The sequence below is a fragment of the Dryobates pubescens genome, chromosome Z (assembly GCF_014839835.1).
Source record: "Dryobates pubescens isolate bDryPub1 chromosome Z, bDryPub1.pri, whole genome shotgun sequence".
NCBI lineage: Eukaryota > Metazoa > Chordata > Aves > Piciformes > Picidae > Dryobates > Dryobates pubescens.
This window is the reverse complement of record NC_071657.1, coordinates 14,347,274-14,366,881: the sequence shown is the minus strand read 5'-3', so window position 1 is coordinate 14,366,881 and position 19,608 is coordinate 14,347,274. Positions and strand designations below refer to the sequence as shown.

The following is a 19,608-nucleotide window of genomic DNA, read 5'->3' as shown; positions in this document are numbered from 1 at the left end:
TGCATCCAGATTTTTAGGTCCCAGTGAATATTCACCTTATGCATACTTTTAAGATATGCATTTAATTACAATTGAGTATAATTAATCTCACTTCACTTAAAAAAAAGGCATCAGGGCATTATATAAAATCTACAGCTTACTCCACTGCATTGCTGTTTTTCCATCTTTGGTGATGTCCCACTGGAATACAGCATTTACTTTCTTTACCAGTTCACTTCCCATCTCTTTTACACGACGACCAATTTCTTCAAATACAAGGTCACTCTGCAGCCCTGCAGTCTTAAAAAAAAGAAGAGAATATGAAGAATTTAACATTTAAACACCATTTTAAAAGTACTAAATATGTCTATTAGATCAAGTACTGTGTCCAGGAAAGTGCCTTTTTCAGAATTATTAAATGCAATTAAGATTTCTTCCACCACAAATAATCACCTCTAGCAATTGTCAGCATTAAAGAGTATATTCAAGCAGAAAATGCTTCATGGACTCTTCCTTAAGAATCATTTCAAATCTTGCTTTTGCAGTTTTTGTCGTTTATCACTACAGTTTAAGATAGGTTTTATAATTAGGGCTCTAAGAGTTCCTGAATTGGCCTTTATTCCCTTTACAGGATAACCATTGCTACTTTTTCCACAGCAAATGGTGTGTCACTTTTCAGAACACAGAAATGTTTTTATCAGTACAATACCTTAACTTGACATGAAAGATGTCTACACTAGAATTCTGACTGTGTAGACAATGTGCTTATCTTTTAAGAGTGCGATTCAATACATTTAGATTTTCAACTTTCCCAAAGATGTATTGTTTTGCAAGCTTTTAATTCTCTTTCTTTAACAATTATTTGTAATGAATAAAATGCTACACTTAAACTATTGCACTGACATTCTTCATCTAAATGGAATTGAAGCTCTGAAGAATTAGGTCCTCAATCCAGGAAAAGAGCAAAAAAGCTCTCATAGCTTTAATTATGAGAGCTTTTCACCAGAACACAGTAGTCTTCATGCTACTATCTCATCACCTCTTCGGTTAAAACACATTTTCCATCATGAAAGAGTTCCTGATGATACCCAAATTTGCCAATCTTCACTCACTCATGTTAGTTTCCCCTGGTGGATGTCCACTGCTGGAAGCAAACTTTTGCCAGTGCACCTTAACTTCTCAGAGTAAGCTTTAAGAAATGCCTTGTTAAAAGATGCTCGTGTTGAGAAAAAACAGAACAACAAACCCCCACCTATGATTATTTCACTGTGAAGTTAGAATAGAATAGAATTAACCAGATTAGAAAAGACCTTTGAGATCATCCTTGTCCAACCTATCATCCAGCACTATATAATCAGCTAAACCATGGCACCAAGCGCCCCATCCAGTCTCTTCCTAAACACCAACAGTGATGGTGACTCCCTGGACAACTCCTTCCAATGGCCAATCACTCTTTCTGTGAAGAAGTTCTTCCTAACATCCAGCCTAAACCTTCCCTGGCACAGCTTGAGACTGTGTCCTCTTGTTCTGTTGCTGGTTACCTGGGAGAAGAGACCAACGCCAACCTGGCTACAACCTCCCTTCAGGTAGTTGTAGACAGCAATATGCTTGTATTTGAATGTCAAACACAGATTTAACAATAGTTCAGACAAAACCAGCCAAAAGAAACAGGTTCTAGGAATGTATCACAAGTACCACATGAATGTCCTATCTCAGTACTTCATAAAATTCAGTGCACTGAAGTTTAACCCTCTGCAGATAGGAATCAATGGGGAAAAAACTGATACAACATACTAAGGTAATACACTGTGCACCACAGCTTTTTAGGCCACATTAAGAACCCAAGACATTCTCAGTATCACACGCACAACTGTGTCTTTTGTGGAAAGTCCACAAGGCTTAATGTAGGATTTTTTAAAATACATAAAGTGCATATTCCAAGGTATGCCTCACCACATGCACCAAGAGCCATCAAAGCCCTGTTTCAACATTTTCTTTCCTATGAGTATACTATCTCATTTTCATTTGTTTGGTTCTTCTGATGCCTTCCTGCCACTCTATTACAACTTACATTGAGTTTTATCTTCAACACCTACAAAATAAAAACAAATTGCTGATTTTACAGGTACAAGTACAAATTAGAGAGGCTAATTTCAATCCTAAATGCTCAAAACTTGTGACCCCTGATGGTGCATGCCTCGCTTGTTTTGTAACATACTGCCATTCAGCGACATGCAGCGAGAGACAGGCTGGAGAGCTGGGCAAGGAGAAATTTGATGAAGTTCAACAAGGGCAAGTGTAGAGTCTTGCACCTGAGAAGGAACAACTCCGTGCACCAGTATAGGTTGGGGATGGGAGAGCAATGAAGGGGAAAGGGACCTGGGGGGCCCTGGTGGATGGAAGAATGACCATGAGCCAGCAATGTGCTCTTGTGGAAATGAAGGCCAATGCCATTCTGGGGTGGATTAGAAGGGGTGTGACCAGTAGGTCAAGAGAGGTTGTTCTTCCCCTCTCCTCTGCACTGGTGAGGCCGCATCTGGAATATTGTGTCCAGTTCTGGGGCGCCTCAGACAGTGAACTACTTGAAAAGAGTCCAGTGCAGAGCCACAAGGGTGATGAAGGGAATGGAACACCTCATGTATGAAATTCTGTGATACAACATGATGCATATTCCAGCAGTTCAGTTGGCATCGGATACTTCAAAGCTCATCAAGCCACCCTGTGTATCCTAGAATGACTGTATTTTCCTCCTCAAATAGATCTGTGAACCTCTGTATCTTAAACAACATGTATGTTCATACCTGAACTCATATAGTCATATGTAAGTACCGCAAATAAGACTGGCAAGTGATCTAAGTATTTTACCCTGTGGCCTTTTACAAAAAAATAAAGATTCGCCATGCTGCTTGGCAAGTTAAGATTTCTACTGCTTCCCCTACCTTCAGAGGCTCCAGTGCAGAAGGCTTATCTAGAGCTGGTACTATATCCACATAGCCTCCTGCAATAGCAACTTCTCCAGTCTCTTTGACCTGCATGGGGGGGAAGAATTACATTAAAGAGGTAACATATTCATGAAAAGCCACAACAGCAGGGCAACAAAAGAGTCTTCCTTACATTTTAAAATCAGAGATAAAGAGAAAAGTTAAAAGTCCGGAGAGAAAAACAACCACCCCAAAAATGTGTTCAAGTCTTAAGTTAGTATACTAAGCTTTGCATTTCACACACAGCTCCTCAAACAAAATAACTGTGTTATCAGTATTAACTTCTTAAGAAGCAGGTATTAGTGGTTTTCTGTTCACAAAATGGTAGAAAAACCTTATTTATCTGAAAATTTACCTCCAGTCTTTAAGTTACCGTTAATGTACTACATGCAAAAAGCAAGTACAAACTATGCTAAGTGAGAACGAGTGTCTTTTTCTCTTTCAGAATGGACAAGAACAGAAAATGCAACACAATTAAGTGAGATCACTTACTATTAAGATAAGGAGTGTATTAATTCCTATTACTGTAATGGTATTTTCACTGGAATCTTAGTGACACCATAAAACAAATCTTTTCCATTTTATTAATTTTTTTTTTACAAAAACTTCTTCAATGGCATGCTTGATAAGCCACATTTTTGCTTTTCCAAATATACCCCTAGTCTTAACCAATACATCTTTCTCTAACGATCGTAATAGTGAAGGTGTTCTGACCTTGGTCTGAAAATGGATTCTATTTCCTTCCTTCCACATTTCTGTCTGCAAAGTTTGCCCTGGAAAGACTGGCTTTGCAAAGCGAACCTAAAGTAAAAGAATAAACAGTACAGAGGTATGAACAGATTGGTCATATGTACATGCAAAGTTAAAAAGCATAGGATCTACTGTAATAAGAAAAGGTAGAGAGAAAAACCTAGTCAACTAGCAATGTGGAAAGCTTAACTATTTAAGTAAATGCACTAGACAGAGGCATTGAAATACATGCAGCAATAAATTAAAGCAATTGTGGCAGTTAAGACAGCCTTTTCCCACCCTGAAGCTTTTTCTTTTTTGACAGTAAACCCAGAAGAATTAAAAAAATTAACTGCAAAGAGTGAACACACAGACCTTGATTGCCTTGAATCTGTTCACATCATTATTTGCAAACTGCTTCAAAACGTTTCTAGCAGCAAATCCAAAAGTGCATAGTCCGTGAAGTATAGGCTTCTTAAATCCTATTTCAAAAAGTAACATTTTGGCATTTGTAACAAAAAAAACAGAGAAAGAAAATTGCATGATTCATTTATGCTGACATTTTTGGTCATATTTCCTCACACTTCTACAATTTGGCACAGGAGATGAGCCTTGGTAGAGGATAATCTTTGTAGTGCTGACTCTGTTCCCAGTCCTGTTAAAGTCTGACAAAATAAACATTTGAAAACTGGCCTGATATTTGCTGAAGTACAACACTTAAGTTTTAAAGATGCTGCTTGTACTGACTATATTCTGATCCATTAGCAGGTTACTTTGACCTGACAGGGCATGTGAACAGCAACTGGTGACACTTGCAAGAGCCCATGGATTCAAGACAGGACTGTCAGAGCTTTAGCTGGAACTATCTGCCACTCTTGGTTGCCACAGCCTGGTTTTCCTGAGCAACAAACAACTCCTATTAGCATCTACACAACTTGAGAAGTTTTCCCAAGGGATAACAGCTGTGAGTAAAAAGACAAGTGATAACAATGAAATTAAAAAAAAAAAAAAGAGGAGAGAGAAGAAAGTCTGGACAGAAATTAATCAGAAGATGCAGAAAATCCCACTTTCAAGACAGAGACAAAAAAGCCACTAGAACTGAGTCCTGGGAAAGATGGGAATTGAGACATAACTCAAAGGAAAGACAAGACAAGCAGGAGTAAAGATGAAACCCAGAAATGTTGACTCATTAGATTAGGACAAGAGTCATGATGTACAGGCTTAAAGAAATGTGAGTCTGTTTTCTTGCTATGTGTATTCCACTCTGATCATTCTGCCACTTCATTTCTGTGAAGTATTTGAGTATGTATACCTCCAATAGCACCCTCTTTTTTTGTACACTGTCCACAAGTATTTCTGAAAGCATAAAGACACCATGCAGTCAATTTTAAAAGGGCTTACTGGCATTTTAACAATATCAGTATTCGATATCTCTCATACAGAGTATTACAGTGGCATTTAGCTCTTTAAAAGCTCAGTTCAGTTCACCATGCAAGAATCAAAAGCCACCATTATTTTCAGAACTCAGAAAGAGACAAATATATATGGTCTCAGTATTTTCTTTGTAAGTCTAGTGCATACTCAAATAAAAACCTATAAATCAAGTCTTTTGATCAAGACGAAAATGAAAACAAAGTAAATGCTCCTTTCACTTTTTGGTATCTCATAAATACTCACAAGCTATAGAAATAAAGGCATAAGGATATAAACAGGTGTTTTCATGTAGTGTATCTCCTCAAAATATTATTCACACTAAGGCTTAAAAATAGTCCTGGAACAACCTCCATGCACTATACTGAATGCTTGTTTCTAGTACAGAGTGGTGACAGCCAGTCAAAGAGAACATCTACAGATAACCAAGACAAGAAGGTGTGTGAATATGCCCAAGGAAATTAGCTTTGGTGTAAGTAAAAAAAATACTTGCAGAATATCCCTGCAGTATTTTTCTTCTTTGTTTGAACCATATTTAGTATATGAGTAGGAGACTGCCACAGTTCCAAAATCTAGTCTGGCAGTATTATGTTCAAGTTAATTTCATTTTCACACTGTCTAAAGTGCCAGCACTCTGTGTGAGCAAGTATAAGATTTCTACTCCTTTTGGTTTCTAGGGTTTTTATAGGATTAGACTGGGTTTTCAATTGCAAACATGTATTTTTCTCCTTGTGCTGGGTTACACCCATCCTGCGAGGAGTGGGTTGTGAGAGCCCTGCTTCCCCCAGAGAACAAAAGAAACCCGATGTAGGTGGACATGGTTTCTCCCTCCTGGGAGGAGGGGTCCCCCAGGTTTATGTTGGTCTATTCCACTCCCCCTTCCTGTCCAGCAAGACTATAAAGGGGAGGCCATGGCAGCCATTTGCTTCTTTTGCCCCTGCCTCGCCTGTTGAAAGGGACCCACCACTGCTGCTGGCCTCCTGGTTCTGCCACATCATCAGGCCTGATCTCTCTGCTGCATCCATGCTTCTCTAAAGGACTGAAATCCACATACATCGAGGGAGATACAAGGCCATCCAAATTTGGTTTTGTGTATTTTCCATTCATCCTTAGTCCTTACCCTTGTAAATCCCCCCTGCTATTGCTCTATATAGATATTGTTTAAAAATTTACTTCTTTCAAACTGATTCCAGATTATTTTTTGGTAGATTAAACTCCAGTTAAGGCTCAAACCACCACACTCCTCCAGCATCTTCAAGAATAATTGGGTGATTTTATCTAAATATTTATCAAAGATCATCAGCTGAACAAAATAAAAAAAGAGAATGGTTTAATAAACTGGGTGAATCTCTTTATAGACCCTAATATGTGATAATCATTATTTATTAACAGAAATTTACATAAAAGGGAGTTAAGTGAAATGATTACTATGTATTTATGAAAGGATGTATTTGTGGAAGTCATCTGAACAAGAAAGCACAGCTTTGCTCTATTTGGCTTGTTAAGTGCATCATACAATAAGACTTATACATTAAAATTAAATCACCAGGGATTTGCAGATGAATATTACAGATACTTATTTTCATATAAAGTTTATGACGATAATACATACATTCAGGAATATTTAAGTAAATCAAATTGCTGTCTGCCTTGAGTAATCACCCCATACTACCAGCAAGGACTGAAAAAAAAAAATTTAAAAAGGCCTTACAACAGAAATTTAAGAAAACAGACCCTCTTTTAGTAATTACATCTCTACAAGAATGAGTTAAAGCAGCCTCTGCTCTGTGCTTTGGCATGTAGTATTACTTAAAGTATAGCATTAGCAAGAGTTGCAGTTAAGCAATTTTATAGGAAAGTAGTGCTAATGAACTCTCTCTCTCCCCCTCCTGTGATTTATCAGGATTGAAAAGACTACACCAAGACCAACATAATTTCAAAATTATTTGGATGGAAAGAATCATCAAAGAATTCATGGAATTCCTTCTGAAGCTGTTGACAAGTCAATTATTTCTAGTTATGTGAAACAAACTGTAGAAATGGGGTATTGTCAACACAAAAGATCTGAAAGGAAAACAAGGTTAGGAGACAGGTGGTTTCCATTGTAAGTAGAGTCCAAGCATCATTTAACATTCCTAGCTACAAGGAGCAAGGACACATAGAACACTGAAGACATCTAATGGTGTCACTGGAACAGTTAAAAACCAGCAATGCTTATTCCAGTTTATCAAAGATGTACAGACTAAGTGAAGATTAAAAACACATTTACATCATTCTTTGTCCAAGTATTAATAAAATGGCATCCCTCAGCTCACCTCCAAGAGCAGCAAAACTTGGATCAATGTGTAAAGGATTCCAATCCCCACTCAGCCGATACAAAGCAGCCTGGAAAAACAGAGAAAGAAAAATGTGAGGCTAGCTGTGCTTGGCAGAGATAAGGAGCCACTCAAAAACTAAGAATAACAGATTTATCACAATCCATTTCGCTACTACTTAGATAATATACTTTACAACAAAGCAAGTAAAATAGAAATTAAATGTTATTGAGCAGACAAACTGCCAAAGCTCCAGTGACATGTGCCAAGAAGTGTGTGTGGTCCTGGTACACAAAAAAATGATAGAACTGCTTAATGGGGAGGGGAAAAAAACCCAATCTACTCTGCTGCAATACAGATCTGGCTTCACTACAATTTGGCAAGAGTAAAGCAGATTTTGTCCATAGGTTATTTAGCTTGAGATGTCTTCTCCCATGAGAGCCTCATCCCAATTTAAAAGAAAATTGAATATGGAACAGGTTTTGGTTTGTAAACACAGAAACTCCAATGCATTTTCAATATTTGGTTCATCTTATAGAGACCAGAAATATCTTTGCCCTTCCCTTTTAAGGGTAACATGACTGAATGCAGCTTTGGGGGTAGGTAGGCCCACTACTAAACACAAGCAAATGCCCCAAGAAACAGGCCAAGCATTCTACAATACTTTTTGTTCTCTTTCACTAGGAAAAAGTAGAGAGAGACCGATTAGTGTGCTGTATATACTGTGAACATAACTAAACCTGATAATGGCCACTGCACTTCAATTTTCTGTCTCTCTGTGGCCATAGCATTTATATTATCAAATTTTCTATTTACTGTATGTGTACAGTGGCCAGCACTTCATAGTATGAGAAGCATAACAAACCAATCTGTGCATCTTTCCAAACTAAAAACTTACACCAGATTGCAGTACAATTCAGTGACTAAACAACTGTGGAGTACACTCTAGTACAGTCTTCCCAAAAGTACCAAGACAATTAGCACATCACTTTAATAATGCCAAAGACTACAAGAATTCAATAGTTTTATATGATAGCATATACAAATTGAACATTAATTTAATTGAGCCTTTAAACAAAACACAAGTTTTAATCAAGCACCTTATTGGCCTTCAGAACCTCTTCATTAAGAATTTTCTCCCAAAATTTTGGCCTGGTGTCATAAAAAGTGGTAAGTATTTATCCAAGCTAACAGATTTCTTACAGGGAAGAAAGAAAATGAAATAAAGACTACTCAAAGGAAGTCTTTTCTGATACATGCCTAACCCTGTGTCTTCTATCAAATTGTATTCAGTTTTGGGCACCTCAATACAGGAGAGATGTAAAGGTGCTAGCGTGATTGCAGAGGGCAACAAAGCTGGGGAAGGGCCTGGAGAATAAATCTCATGAGGAGTGACTGAGGGAGCTGGGGCTCTTTAGGTTGGAAAAGAGGAGGCTGAGGGGAGACCTCACCCTTCAGGTAGTTGTAGAGAGGCTCTTCTCACAGGAGGACTGGCCTCAAGTTACAACTACGTAGGTTTAGACTGGACATTAGGAAAAAATGTTCACAGAAAGAATGGTCAGGCATTGGAATGGGTTGCCCAGGAAGATGGTTGCGGCGCCAGCCCTGGATGTGTTTAAAGGTCATTTGGATGTGGTGCTTGGGGACATGGTTTAGGGGTGAACTTTTTAGAGTAGGGTTATCGCTTGGACTTGGTAGCCCTGAGGGTCTTTTCCAACCTGAATGTTTCTGTGATTCTGTGAAATCTGAAGAAAAGGATAGTGTGACTAAAGATGTTCCGAAATCATATTTTAAGCCATAATTAATGTTGTATTTTTAGTCTGTTAATATTCAGGTCTATTTCTTCAAATACATACAACTTTCACACTAAGCTCCAATTCTCTCATATTTGTCCTGATAGCATTCATGAATAAAGCAAATGTTTTGAGTCTCGGTTATGGTGGAATGTAGAAGAGCTTGACTGCTTTTGTGCATGAGGGCTGGATACACACACTAAAAATGGCAAGAAGAAATCCTAAATAGCAACATAGTTTAAGCACAGAATAACAGAAAGGCAAACACTAGGGTAATAATTCTCCTTGACTGCTTACATGGTCATTTAATCTTTTTGAAAAACTTGTCCTTTTGACAGCATCACTGGATCTGAAATAAACTGCCATTCCACTTTCATCCAAAACATGTATTTATTGTAACATTTTTTGGTAATTATCTTTTAACCAACCCTATAAATTCTTTGGAAAACAGTGACGATTGGAAAGGTCACACTAATGTAAGACTGCAGTTCAGACACGCCTGAATTTTGACAAAGGAAAGGGCAAACAATTTGCTGAAGGAACATGCAACCTCAAATTATCTTATAGCATCACCAAGGAGTAGAAATAGCTAAGTCATCTCACTTGATGAGAAGAATTAAGTCAAGATCTCCTAAAGTTCTATCCTCCAGTGCCAAGACCCTTCAGCTAGCAACCTAAAAGGGAAATGGGCTGCCAAGTGATCCTATGCCACAGAGGCTGTTACACAGGGAGAATCCAAGAAGCATGTGGTGAAACATGGTTCTGGTTGAGGGTGGAACAGGAAAGCAAACTGATATAATGTAAATATTTACACTTTACCACTACGGCAGTCAGGGTGATGAGTGGAAAAAGATAGCTGGGAACAGGCTAAAAATTACCACCCATGGAGAGTACCTGCTCCCTTCACTTACTTGTTCTTCTCTCCCGTCTCAATTCTTACACAAAGAGAAGAGAAATGGGGTGCTAAGAGTGCCACCACACTCCTACTTGCACACATAAGAAACCCACAGCACCAGAGGATAAATGTGCACATGCTGTTCTTTCAATTGGCTGTGTCTTCACTTGTCTGTAACTCTCCCCTTGACTAGCTGTTTAAACCGTGCTTTCATGGTTGAAAGGTAGAGACAAGACAAGCAGCTTTAATACCACCAGAATCAGTTATAACATTATGTAAGAGACTTCAATGAGGAACAAATCCTTAGCAACTTTTAAAAGAAAACCCAAAACAGAAAACTTGACAGAGAGTTGCTCTTTATAGAAATCACCACTCTTGAGAATTAAAAAATAAAAATTGCCAGATGTGAAATAATTGCATTCAATAACTACATTACTTTAAAACTAGATTAAAATTCTAAGATCTCACTTTTATTCATCCATTAGTTTTTATTTTTCTGAAAGCTGCCATGAGGCCATTTTTAAAAGGAGCTGCTATAATAAATTTAATTCAAACTAAATAACACTTAGTTGTAGTAATGGAAAGCTCTATTTATGTAGGGCAGAAAAAAAAAAAAGACAAATTTATGGTTTAAGCTCATATATAGCTTCAATATAGCTATGCAGCTGTTACTTACTAAAGCTATAATAAGAACCAGCCATTTATTTGGAGAGATAATAAGCTCTACTTGGGAAACAATATTTCCACTAAATGTGTTTTGAAATTACTACAGTAAAAATACTTGTGCTTTCTGAACAAAATAAATACAGCATTTAGGAAATAATTGCATTCAAAGAATTACATGGGATCAACATATCTAACTAAAAGTCTGACACATGAGTATAGGTGAGAGTGCGTTTCTTTTGCTGCTTTCAGCAACTAGAGTGGCACTGGTCATAGCCAGAGAACACATAGGCTGAACTGAATAAAACAGTTACACAGTAGGTTATTTTAGATCCAGTGTAGTCAAGTCAGGTCTTCCAGCAAACATTTACCCCAGCTTTGGTATCACTTCATTGCATAAATTACATGCCACGTGAGAACAGATATTCCTTGAATGATGACATTTCCTGAAGTCTTGAGTGATAGCATTCAAAAAAACAAGCAAAAAACCAACAACCACCCCAAAACACAAAAACTCCCCACACCCAACCCCAAAACAACCAACCAAACACACACAAACAAAAACAAACCCCCAAAACAATACCAAAAAAATTGAATCATCCTTGGAGGAAGACAGGAGTCAGTTGATGTGAGGCATTAGATTGAAGTCAGTCATAATATGGTTAGATTGTTCTCCAATTAATAACACAAACTGTCAAGTCTCATTTCCTAAGAATTTAGGATTTCTGCCAGACCACAAAAGAAAAGGCGATATCCAACCTGTCTGTGCCAATTTTTCAATCTTGCCTGCAGACTGCAGTAAAGGTCAGTGGCAAAGATAGCAAAAGAGGAAACCAAGTATCCATATATTTACCCTTATAACTGGGGAGCAAAAGAACCTATCCTACCAATGTATGTGTATATATGTACACACATACATATGTGTGTGTACATGCACTTTACCTAACAGCTTATTTAAGTAAGTGCAAGTAGTCAAGGCAATCTTACAAAGATACAGCAGCCACAAATTTCACCTACACATTTCAATTTACATTAAGAACAATGAATGTTGCCAGTTAAACTGGCACTGCTGATGCCTCAAGGGCTCGATTTAGCACAGTACTTAAGTAATTCACTCCGCTTAAAATTAAGCAGCTACTCTTTGACTGCCATTTGCCATACCTTCTTTTTTAATTATGTCTGTAGGGATAAGGAGACATATCAGGAAAGAGTGATTGCTAGAAATAAACACACAGAAAGACAAGAGGTTTCATTTGTTTCTCCAGATAACCAACTATTGTTCTCAAAGTAGGTGTATGCTGAAAATAAACACAATAGTTCAAGTTACTCATAACAGTTTCCAATGGCTAAGTGCATTTTGTGGAAGTCTGGATCACACATGATCCTATTTTAAAGCAAAACTGTAATTAAGAAATACAAGTGTATAATTTCCTGGACTAATTTGAACTTGTATGTCCTTAATGGTCTAACTATCCAAACTCTACCTTCATACCTTTGAATCTCTCAAGAATAAGAATTACTAAAACACTCCATTAAAACACTTTCACATACACAGCTATAAACACGAATAAGTATTCCTCACCCTGCATTATTCATCTCTTTACTGTTTATCCCTACTGCATATTTTTCAAATTTAACATCAACTTATATATTCTGGCACAGGCTCCATGGAACATTGCCCATTTTTCAGTATCATGGCAAAAGTACAAGAAGGCTTTCCTTTAAGTACCTCTCAATCAAAAAGAACAAACTGCTATGGTCTGAGGAACTTCAAATGAAGTAACAACTTTTATATTCTTTACTAAGGATACAGGGTAATGAGGACCACCTTGTTTAAATGAAATGACCACCAGGCTAGTACCTCTTCTTCTTTTATCATCCTAACACACAAAATTCTAGTATAATGTAGGCTCTCAAACACCTTTCAAAATGGGCATAATTAGAAATTTATATTCTGCTCTTCCCAACGAGAAGATGAATGGAGGAAGTATGGCGGGGGGGACTTACTGTGTCTTAAATCTTGAAATTAGCATCCTAACATGTAACAAACTTTTGAAGTAATTGCTATTACAATCGCACGCTCGCTATGTCAAGAGTTTGGAGAGCATGAACTGCATACTGAAATCTCTACAGAAATCAAGAGAACATTACCAAATGCTTGCAATGGCTTCACATCCCTCTGTTTTGCATTGTCCTTTATTGTTAAGCACTTTTTTCTGGCATGCTTTCCTTATCTGTAAATCCACTGCAGCACTTCATTATCTCTATCATGACACAAATTATTTATGCTACAAACAGAAGAAAAAAAATCACCTGCAGCTCTCAGAAGGCTCTCTTAATTTAAATTTACATGTTTTCAGGCAACACTGTACTACAATCTTTACAGAGCAGGACATAAAACCCCCATTTGTCCTGTAACTGTATTTTCCCCCTCCATGCACATCTTTCCATCATCTTCTCCCTTACATAACTTCATCGCACTCATTCATAAAACAACCGTAGCTCAAACCACATATCATTTTTTTTTAGTTCTAGAAACAAATAAAAGCTGGAAACTGCATCACATGGAAAAGAAACAAAACCACAAACCAACAAAACAATAGTTAACTATCACTTATTCTAAATACAGATATTTTCTCTAAAAACACATACACATAAAAATACAAATAAAATAAAAACACAGATTAAATAATAAAGAATAAGGGATTTTGGCTTTCCCAATTACAAAGAAGCTTTCAAGGGTCCTGCCATCCTCAAAGTAAAGCACTGACTGACAGTTCTGAACCTGCTGACAACAGGCAGAAAACATTTTACGGTAGGTTTTAGTTCAGCAATTTATTAGGCTGTTAAATGTTTCCCATGCATGTCTTCACTTTCCAAGGTGTCTTTTTAAGAAGTTTTTATTGCAAAGTCCACTCTGCAAAGTCCACTCTTTTGCAACAAACTAGGTTTGTGCAGAATTGTCCTTGTAATTGTTTCCAGTTACATTAAGAACTGCAATAGCTGAGCCTGACACAGTGGAAAAATAAAACTCGGATAGCTTACTAAAACAGTATGAGCAGCAGGACTGCAGGAATGAGAATGATTCAGGTTGGGAAGGACACTCCTGCAGTGTTAGTCACTGAGTGCTGATGATGCCTTCTGAAACATGGCAGGTGCCAATTATTTTATCCTCTTTTCTGAGAAAATTGAAAGTAACTGCATATTTAAAAAAAAAATAAAAAAAATCCCAAACCACTAAATAGCAGCAATTTCATTACACTCTCAGTCAATGCTTGATTTGCACCTGGAGCAGAAGGCTTTACATACCTTGCATATTTTAAATCCTATCAGATTAATCTAGGTGTGAATTTACTGAATTTATCTAAATTTCCCTGACCTAGTAAAGCATCCTTATATTCCCCAAACTGTTTTGTTGGGGTTTGGGGTTGGGGTTTTTTGTTTGGTTGTTTTTTTTAATGCTGCTTATTGTATCACATTCTCAAATATCACCACTGGGTGCTATATGCCACTCCTTTAAATACTGTACAATTTTAGATCTCTCATTTATGAATACCCTTACTTTATAGACTGGAAAATATAAGACTGCAGAAAAGGTTGTAATTGTCAGCATCACAAACGAATTCCATCTCTCCAGCTGAACACTTGAGGGCTTAGCTCTTCAAAGTGCATCACATTTTTGAAACACACTGTACTCATACAGAGCTCTTATAAATTTTCGTTTCAGCCTGTGATGCTCAGACACCCTCCTGCTAATTCTAATCCCATGGTCTCATTCTCTCCTGTGGTAGTCATTGATTAAGGAACACCCATGTCTGAGTACTTTCGGATATCTGAGTAGCAGCTGCCCACAGGACATAAGAATTTTATGGACAAAGCAAAGAAAATCCATCTTCAAAAAACCTGAGCTCAAACAAGTCACTAATCCCAAGATCACCTTCTTCTCATTGCTTTTTCTCAGAACACAACTTCTTGCATCAAATAGCGTAAGAAAACTTAGTTCCTACATTATCTAGAGCCCTCTCTTTGCCTGTGGAAGGAGTTCTTGAAGGACACGGAACCCACCATTTATGCCTGCATGACTGAAAACAGTATCAGAGAGGACATAAATGGTATTAAGACTACAGACAAAGCAAGCTTGCTTTGGATTTTTTCTCTTTTTGAGAGGCTGAAACATGTAAAACACTACTTTAATTTTCCACATGAAGGCATATAATGTAGTGGGTTGAAAGCTCCGCCCCAGCATTAAATTTGCCAGACAAGCTCAGTTGGGAGCAAATGAAATCTGTATTTACAAGCAAAACTGTAATCTACAATGGAATGCAATGAATATGTACAAAACACAGTATTTACAATATTTACCAGTATTTACAATTAATAAACAGCACAAGGACACCCCCCCACCCTGGCCAAAAACCAGGGGAAGCTAAAAGTTTCTCCCTCCCTGTCCCCCCTTTCCCCTGTACAAAATAGGGACAAGAGAGAGGATCAGAGAGACATTAGACTTAGCCAAAGCAATGCAGCCAAGGTCAAGCAGAAGCCAATTAGTATCTCCCAGCCTGAGGAAGTGAGAAGAGAGAAATTGTTTTCATCATTAGCTTAAATCCATTACCTTTCCAGTGGGATTGTTTAGAACTATCATTATTTTCCTTTTTACACCCAATAGTGATTTATTTACGTTTTATTACTTTCTGTTCAAGATCTGTGAAAAATTTTAAAGGCATAGCCTAAAACTACCACAAAGCAACATAAAAATAACAGGGTATCAAAAAGCTGTTCCTCCAACAGACTATCACAGTATCACAGTATAACTAAGGTTAGAAGAGACCCCAAGGATCATCAAGTCCAACCTGTCTCGACAGACCTCATGACAACCATGGCACCAAGTGCCACGTCCAATCTCCTCCCGAGCACCTCCAGGGATGGCGACTCCACCAGCTCGCTGGGCAGCCTATTCCAATGACGAACGACTCGCTCAGTAAAGAACTTTCTCCTCACCTCCAGTCTAAACCGCCCCTGGCGCAGCTTGAGACTGTGTCCCCTAGTAACTAGTAGTAGACTAGTAACAGTCTCAGTTTCATCAGCTCCAACAAGGAATTTTAAAACCAAGGATGGCAGATTTTCCTGACCCTGGAAACCACTCAGCAGAGTATCACATGCTTGAGATACTTAAGTTGAATGCAAAAGTAGCTCTGGGAAAAATTCACATGGTAACTCACATACACTGCTCTGCAGAGACTTACAGAGGGAACAGTTGTATGTCCACAGCATGGCAGGATGAGACATCATATTTTTCAAAATCTAACATCTACCTTTTGTTATGTCTATTTCTCCTTATATGACTGTAAGTAACAAACACTCAGAGTCAGAATTTAAAGCAGGAGAATACTCTGGTGAAATACATAATACTGTTGCAAAAGAATAAGAGAATATTTCAAGTGGCAACCATTTCTTAAAATAATTAGACATTATACTGAAATGAACTGACATTAACAAATAGTTGAAAATCTTGCAAACTCCATATTGCAGCTTTATTTTTTCCATATGGGCAAACAGGACAAGCAGTTTTCTGTAGAAAGCAGGAGGAACACAGAATAGTAAAACTTCAGTGACTTGTTGAAAAATTCAATCTTATGGGCTGCCATTACACTATTTCACTTATTGCCACAATGCTGAGTATTTTCAATATTAATTCTGACATTCAGAGATAGAGAACAGTAAATTTCTTGGGAGGCAACAAGATCAGAACCCCATTTCTTCAAAACAAACCAACATCAACCATGCAGACAGAAAGCCCTCAACAAACTCAATAGCAAGTCTTGAGTTTCCTCAAAAACTTCCTCTATCACTTGGACATCATCCACTTAAAAAACCCACTGAAGCTTATTTTGTATGTCATCAAAAAATGAATTCCCAAGAAACACACACATTTGGGAATGTAGTGAAAAGAAAGCTCTACAGAAACAAAACTCTCCAGAGATACAGGTCATTCAGTGCCTGTGATTCTTAACTGCATTATGAACCATCAAGCAAAATCTGTTTGATTATTTCAAAGCCCTGATTTGAAAACTAACAGGACAAAAGCATTTTGGTGATGCTGCATCTCTGTAACCACATAACATTCTCTACAGGGTTGAAACTGAGTGATTCATTTCTTGCTAAATGGCTAATAGGCAAACGCACTCTAGTCTTCTTGATCTTCTGTCAAAAGGTCTATTTTATTCAAAAGATTTATGGCAGTATATCTAGTAAAGCATAGATCAGGATACAGAGAAAGAACAAGATAAAAATTACCACAGTACATCCACATCTCTACAGGGCAAGTTAAAAAAAAAAGTCATCTAGTTCTCTGTGGAAAAATTAATGAACACAGAGAAGAAATATTTTATGTCCTTCAGCAGAATGCAAATTTTAAGCCTTAAAGCCTTTTAGAAGGTTACATACTACTACTTCTAAATTTTTCTTAATGACTTTTCATCTCTAAGCAGCTTACACCATGGTACAGCAACTCATTCATAAACACTGGTTGGTTTTTAAAGAATGTCTCAGGAATAGGAACAGATGTGAAAGGAATAAACATTCATTATAGCATGTGCTATTGGTCTTTGATACCACTAACCATAAGTTTGTTCTGTCAGTGGTCACTGGCATGACACATTATTTTTTCAAGAAACTGCAGGTGGCTGTACTGTCTGTTCTGCTGAACACATGGGGAAGGGTAAAAATGGTTATTAGCTCTCTGTTCCCAGTATCCTCTTCGCTAAGCAATGCTTTCTCCTGTCTGAAAACATGTAAAACATTCTTCCTCTTGGAAAAAAATGAACCCAGAGTTAGAACTGAATACAATGTTCAAGATAACCACAGACTTTGATTGAGATTGTTGGTGGAAGAGCCTGGAGCACAAGTTATTTTCTCTTCCCTGCTTCCAGTACCTGGCCGTGATATGGAAGGGAGTAGAAGAATCCAGTCCATAAATACCTGGCTCCAAGACCATTGCTACAGGCTGGGCTTTGGGTTTTTTGATAATGGTTGGTTTCACAGGACACCAGCAATGGTAGTTCATGGGAAAGGCTTATCTCACAGGGGAAAAAGGATTCTAGGACCAGAACTAGCAGGGCTCATTCATAGAGCTTTAAACTAGAATCAAAGGGGGAAGCAGTTGTTGCTGGGTTTGCAGCAGTGGGGCAATGTTCCAGTATTAAAGAAGACCAGAAGAACTCCACCCTGCCAGGGTAGAAACGGTGTGCTCAGCTCACTCCCCGAAATGCCTGTACACCAATGCACACAGCATGGGGATGTGGCAGTTTAGGCTGAGCACCTCCCTTTACTGCCACATAAGTTACCTCTCCAGTGTCCCAAGTGTCCAACCCACAGGAAACAGCATATTTAATACCTATAAATCCTGCATCCCGTAAATTCATCTGCAAAGTCATTGTCTTTCTCTCTCTTCCCTCTCTTCTCTTGCAGGAGATGCTCCCTATCGGGTAATGGTGGGGGAGTATCTCAAAGCCTCTTAGGCCTATCTAGGCCTAATGCCAAGATGGGGGGCAGAGGGTGGCTGTCAGTCTCAGACCTGGTCAGCCTGAGACTAGCCTAGCAGTGGCAGAGAGGGGAAGAAAGAGCCCTGGGGGTTTTGGGCGTTCCCTCAGGTGGTGAGGATGGAAGGCCTTTGGGTGTGTTGTAAGGGACTCTCTACACTTTGGGATATCTTTGCCAGTATGCTTTGTAGTTTCTGTAAAACACTAATTGTTTTTCCATTTAAACTTTCCATCACTTTCCATTTCCATCACTTTCTGATCTATTTGTGAGAGTGTAATTCTTTTGCCCCTTTCAAGGGCAACAGAGGGCCTGTCTGTTCTCAAACCAAGACAGGGAAATAAACAGAGGGAGCTAGAAATCTTTGTGTGGTCAAGCAGTTATGATCTAGTGGCAATTACAGAGATGTGGTGGGACAGCTCACATGATTGGATTGTGGTCATGGATGACTATGTCCTTTTTAGGAAAGACAGGTCAACAAAGTGAGGTGGTGGCGGTGCTCTTTAAGTGAGGGAGCAACTAGAATGTATTGAGTTCTGTCCAGGGGTGGGTGAAGGATGACTTGAGAGTTTGAGAGTGTGAATTAAGGGGCAGGCTAGCATGAATGATACTGTTGCAGCTGTTTACTAACGACCACCTAATCAGAACGAGCAACCATGAGAGTCTTCTCCTGGAATAGGATGTTGTGGTTCAGACACTGCTTGGGTGCCTACACCTGTGCCAGCTCAAGGCAGTTGCTGCCACCTTCACAACAGTCTGCTCAACAAAGGTGAAGCAGTGGTCACCTGGACTACAGGGGGCACTCACCATTCAGCAACCACCATAACATCACATACAGGTGTACCAAGAATGACTGCGGTCTCAATGTGCCAGTACCAACACAAGAGCAGAACATGGCCTGCACAAACATGTAATTAAATCTGTAATCATTCGAGCCATTTCAGTGTCAGTTTGCCCCATCTCACTCCTTAGGGATTCCTAAAGAACCTTCTGTGAACCTTTACTCTGACGATGGATCACAACACTCACCTTGTCAGCTTTCAATGAAGCCTGTTCAGAAGAACTAGACATCTGTACCTCCTACACTGATGCTGTGAATTTTAGGATGCAGCAAGTATATCAGTGATAGAAACACTGACCTAAGCTCTCTTTCCTGGTTCAGGGGCGTAGGGCTAAGGTGGATTTCAAGCACATAAAAGAGTTGGATGAGACTGTAATTACTCCATATATAATCAGAAGCTTAGCAGACATCAGTTACCACAGTTCAGCTCATGCTCAACACTGTA

At 38.5% G+C, this 19,608-nt stretch overlaps 1 protein-coding gene across 1 annotated transcript in view; it reads right to left on the bottom strand.

The window, feature by feature from the left end:
• The window catches only part of HSD17B4 (hydroxysteroid 17-beta dehydrogenase 4), a 66,908-nt gene that overhangs the window by 13,533 nt on the left and 33,767 nt on the right, over nt 1-19,608 (bottom strand). The window contains exons 18-22 of the mRNA XM_054178054.1: nt 7,436-7,505; nt 4,065-4,171; nt 3,675-3,761; nt 2,919-3,008; nt 141-279 (exon numbers count right to left, since the gene is read on the bottom strand). Of these exons, the coding sequence (XP_054034029.1) occupies nt 141-279; nt 2,919-3,008; nt 3,675-3,761; nt 4,065-4,171; nt 7,436-7,505 (493 nt within the window). The remainder of the gene's footprint in view (nt 1-140; nt 280-2,918; nt 3,009-3,674; nt 3,762-4,064; nt 4,172-7,435; nt 7,506-19,608) is intronic.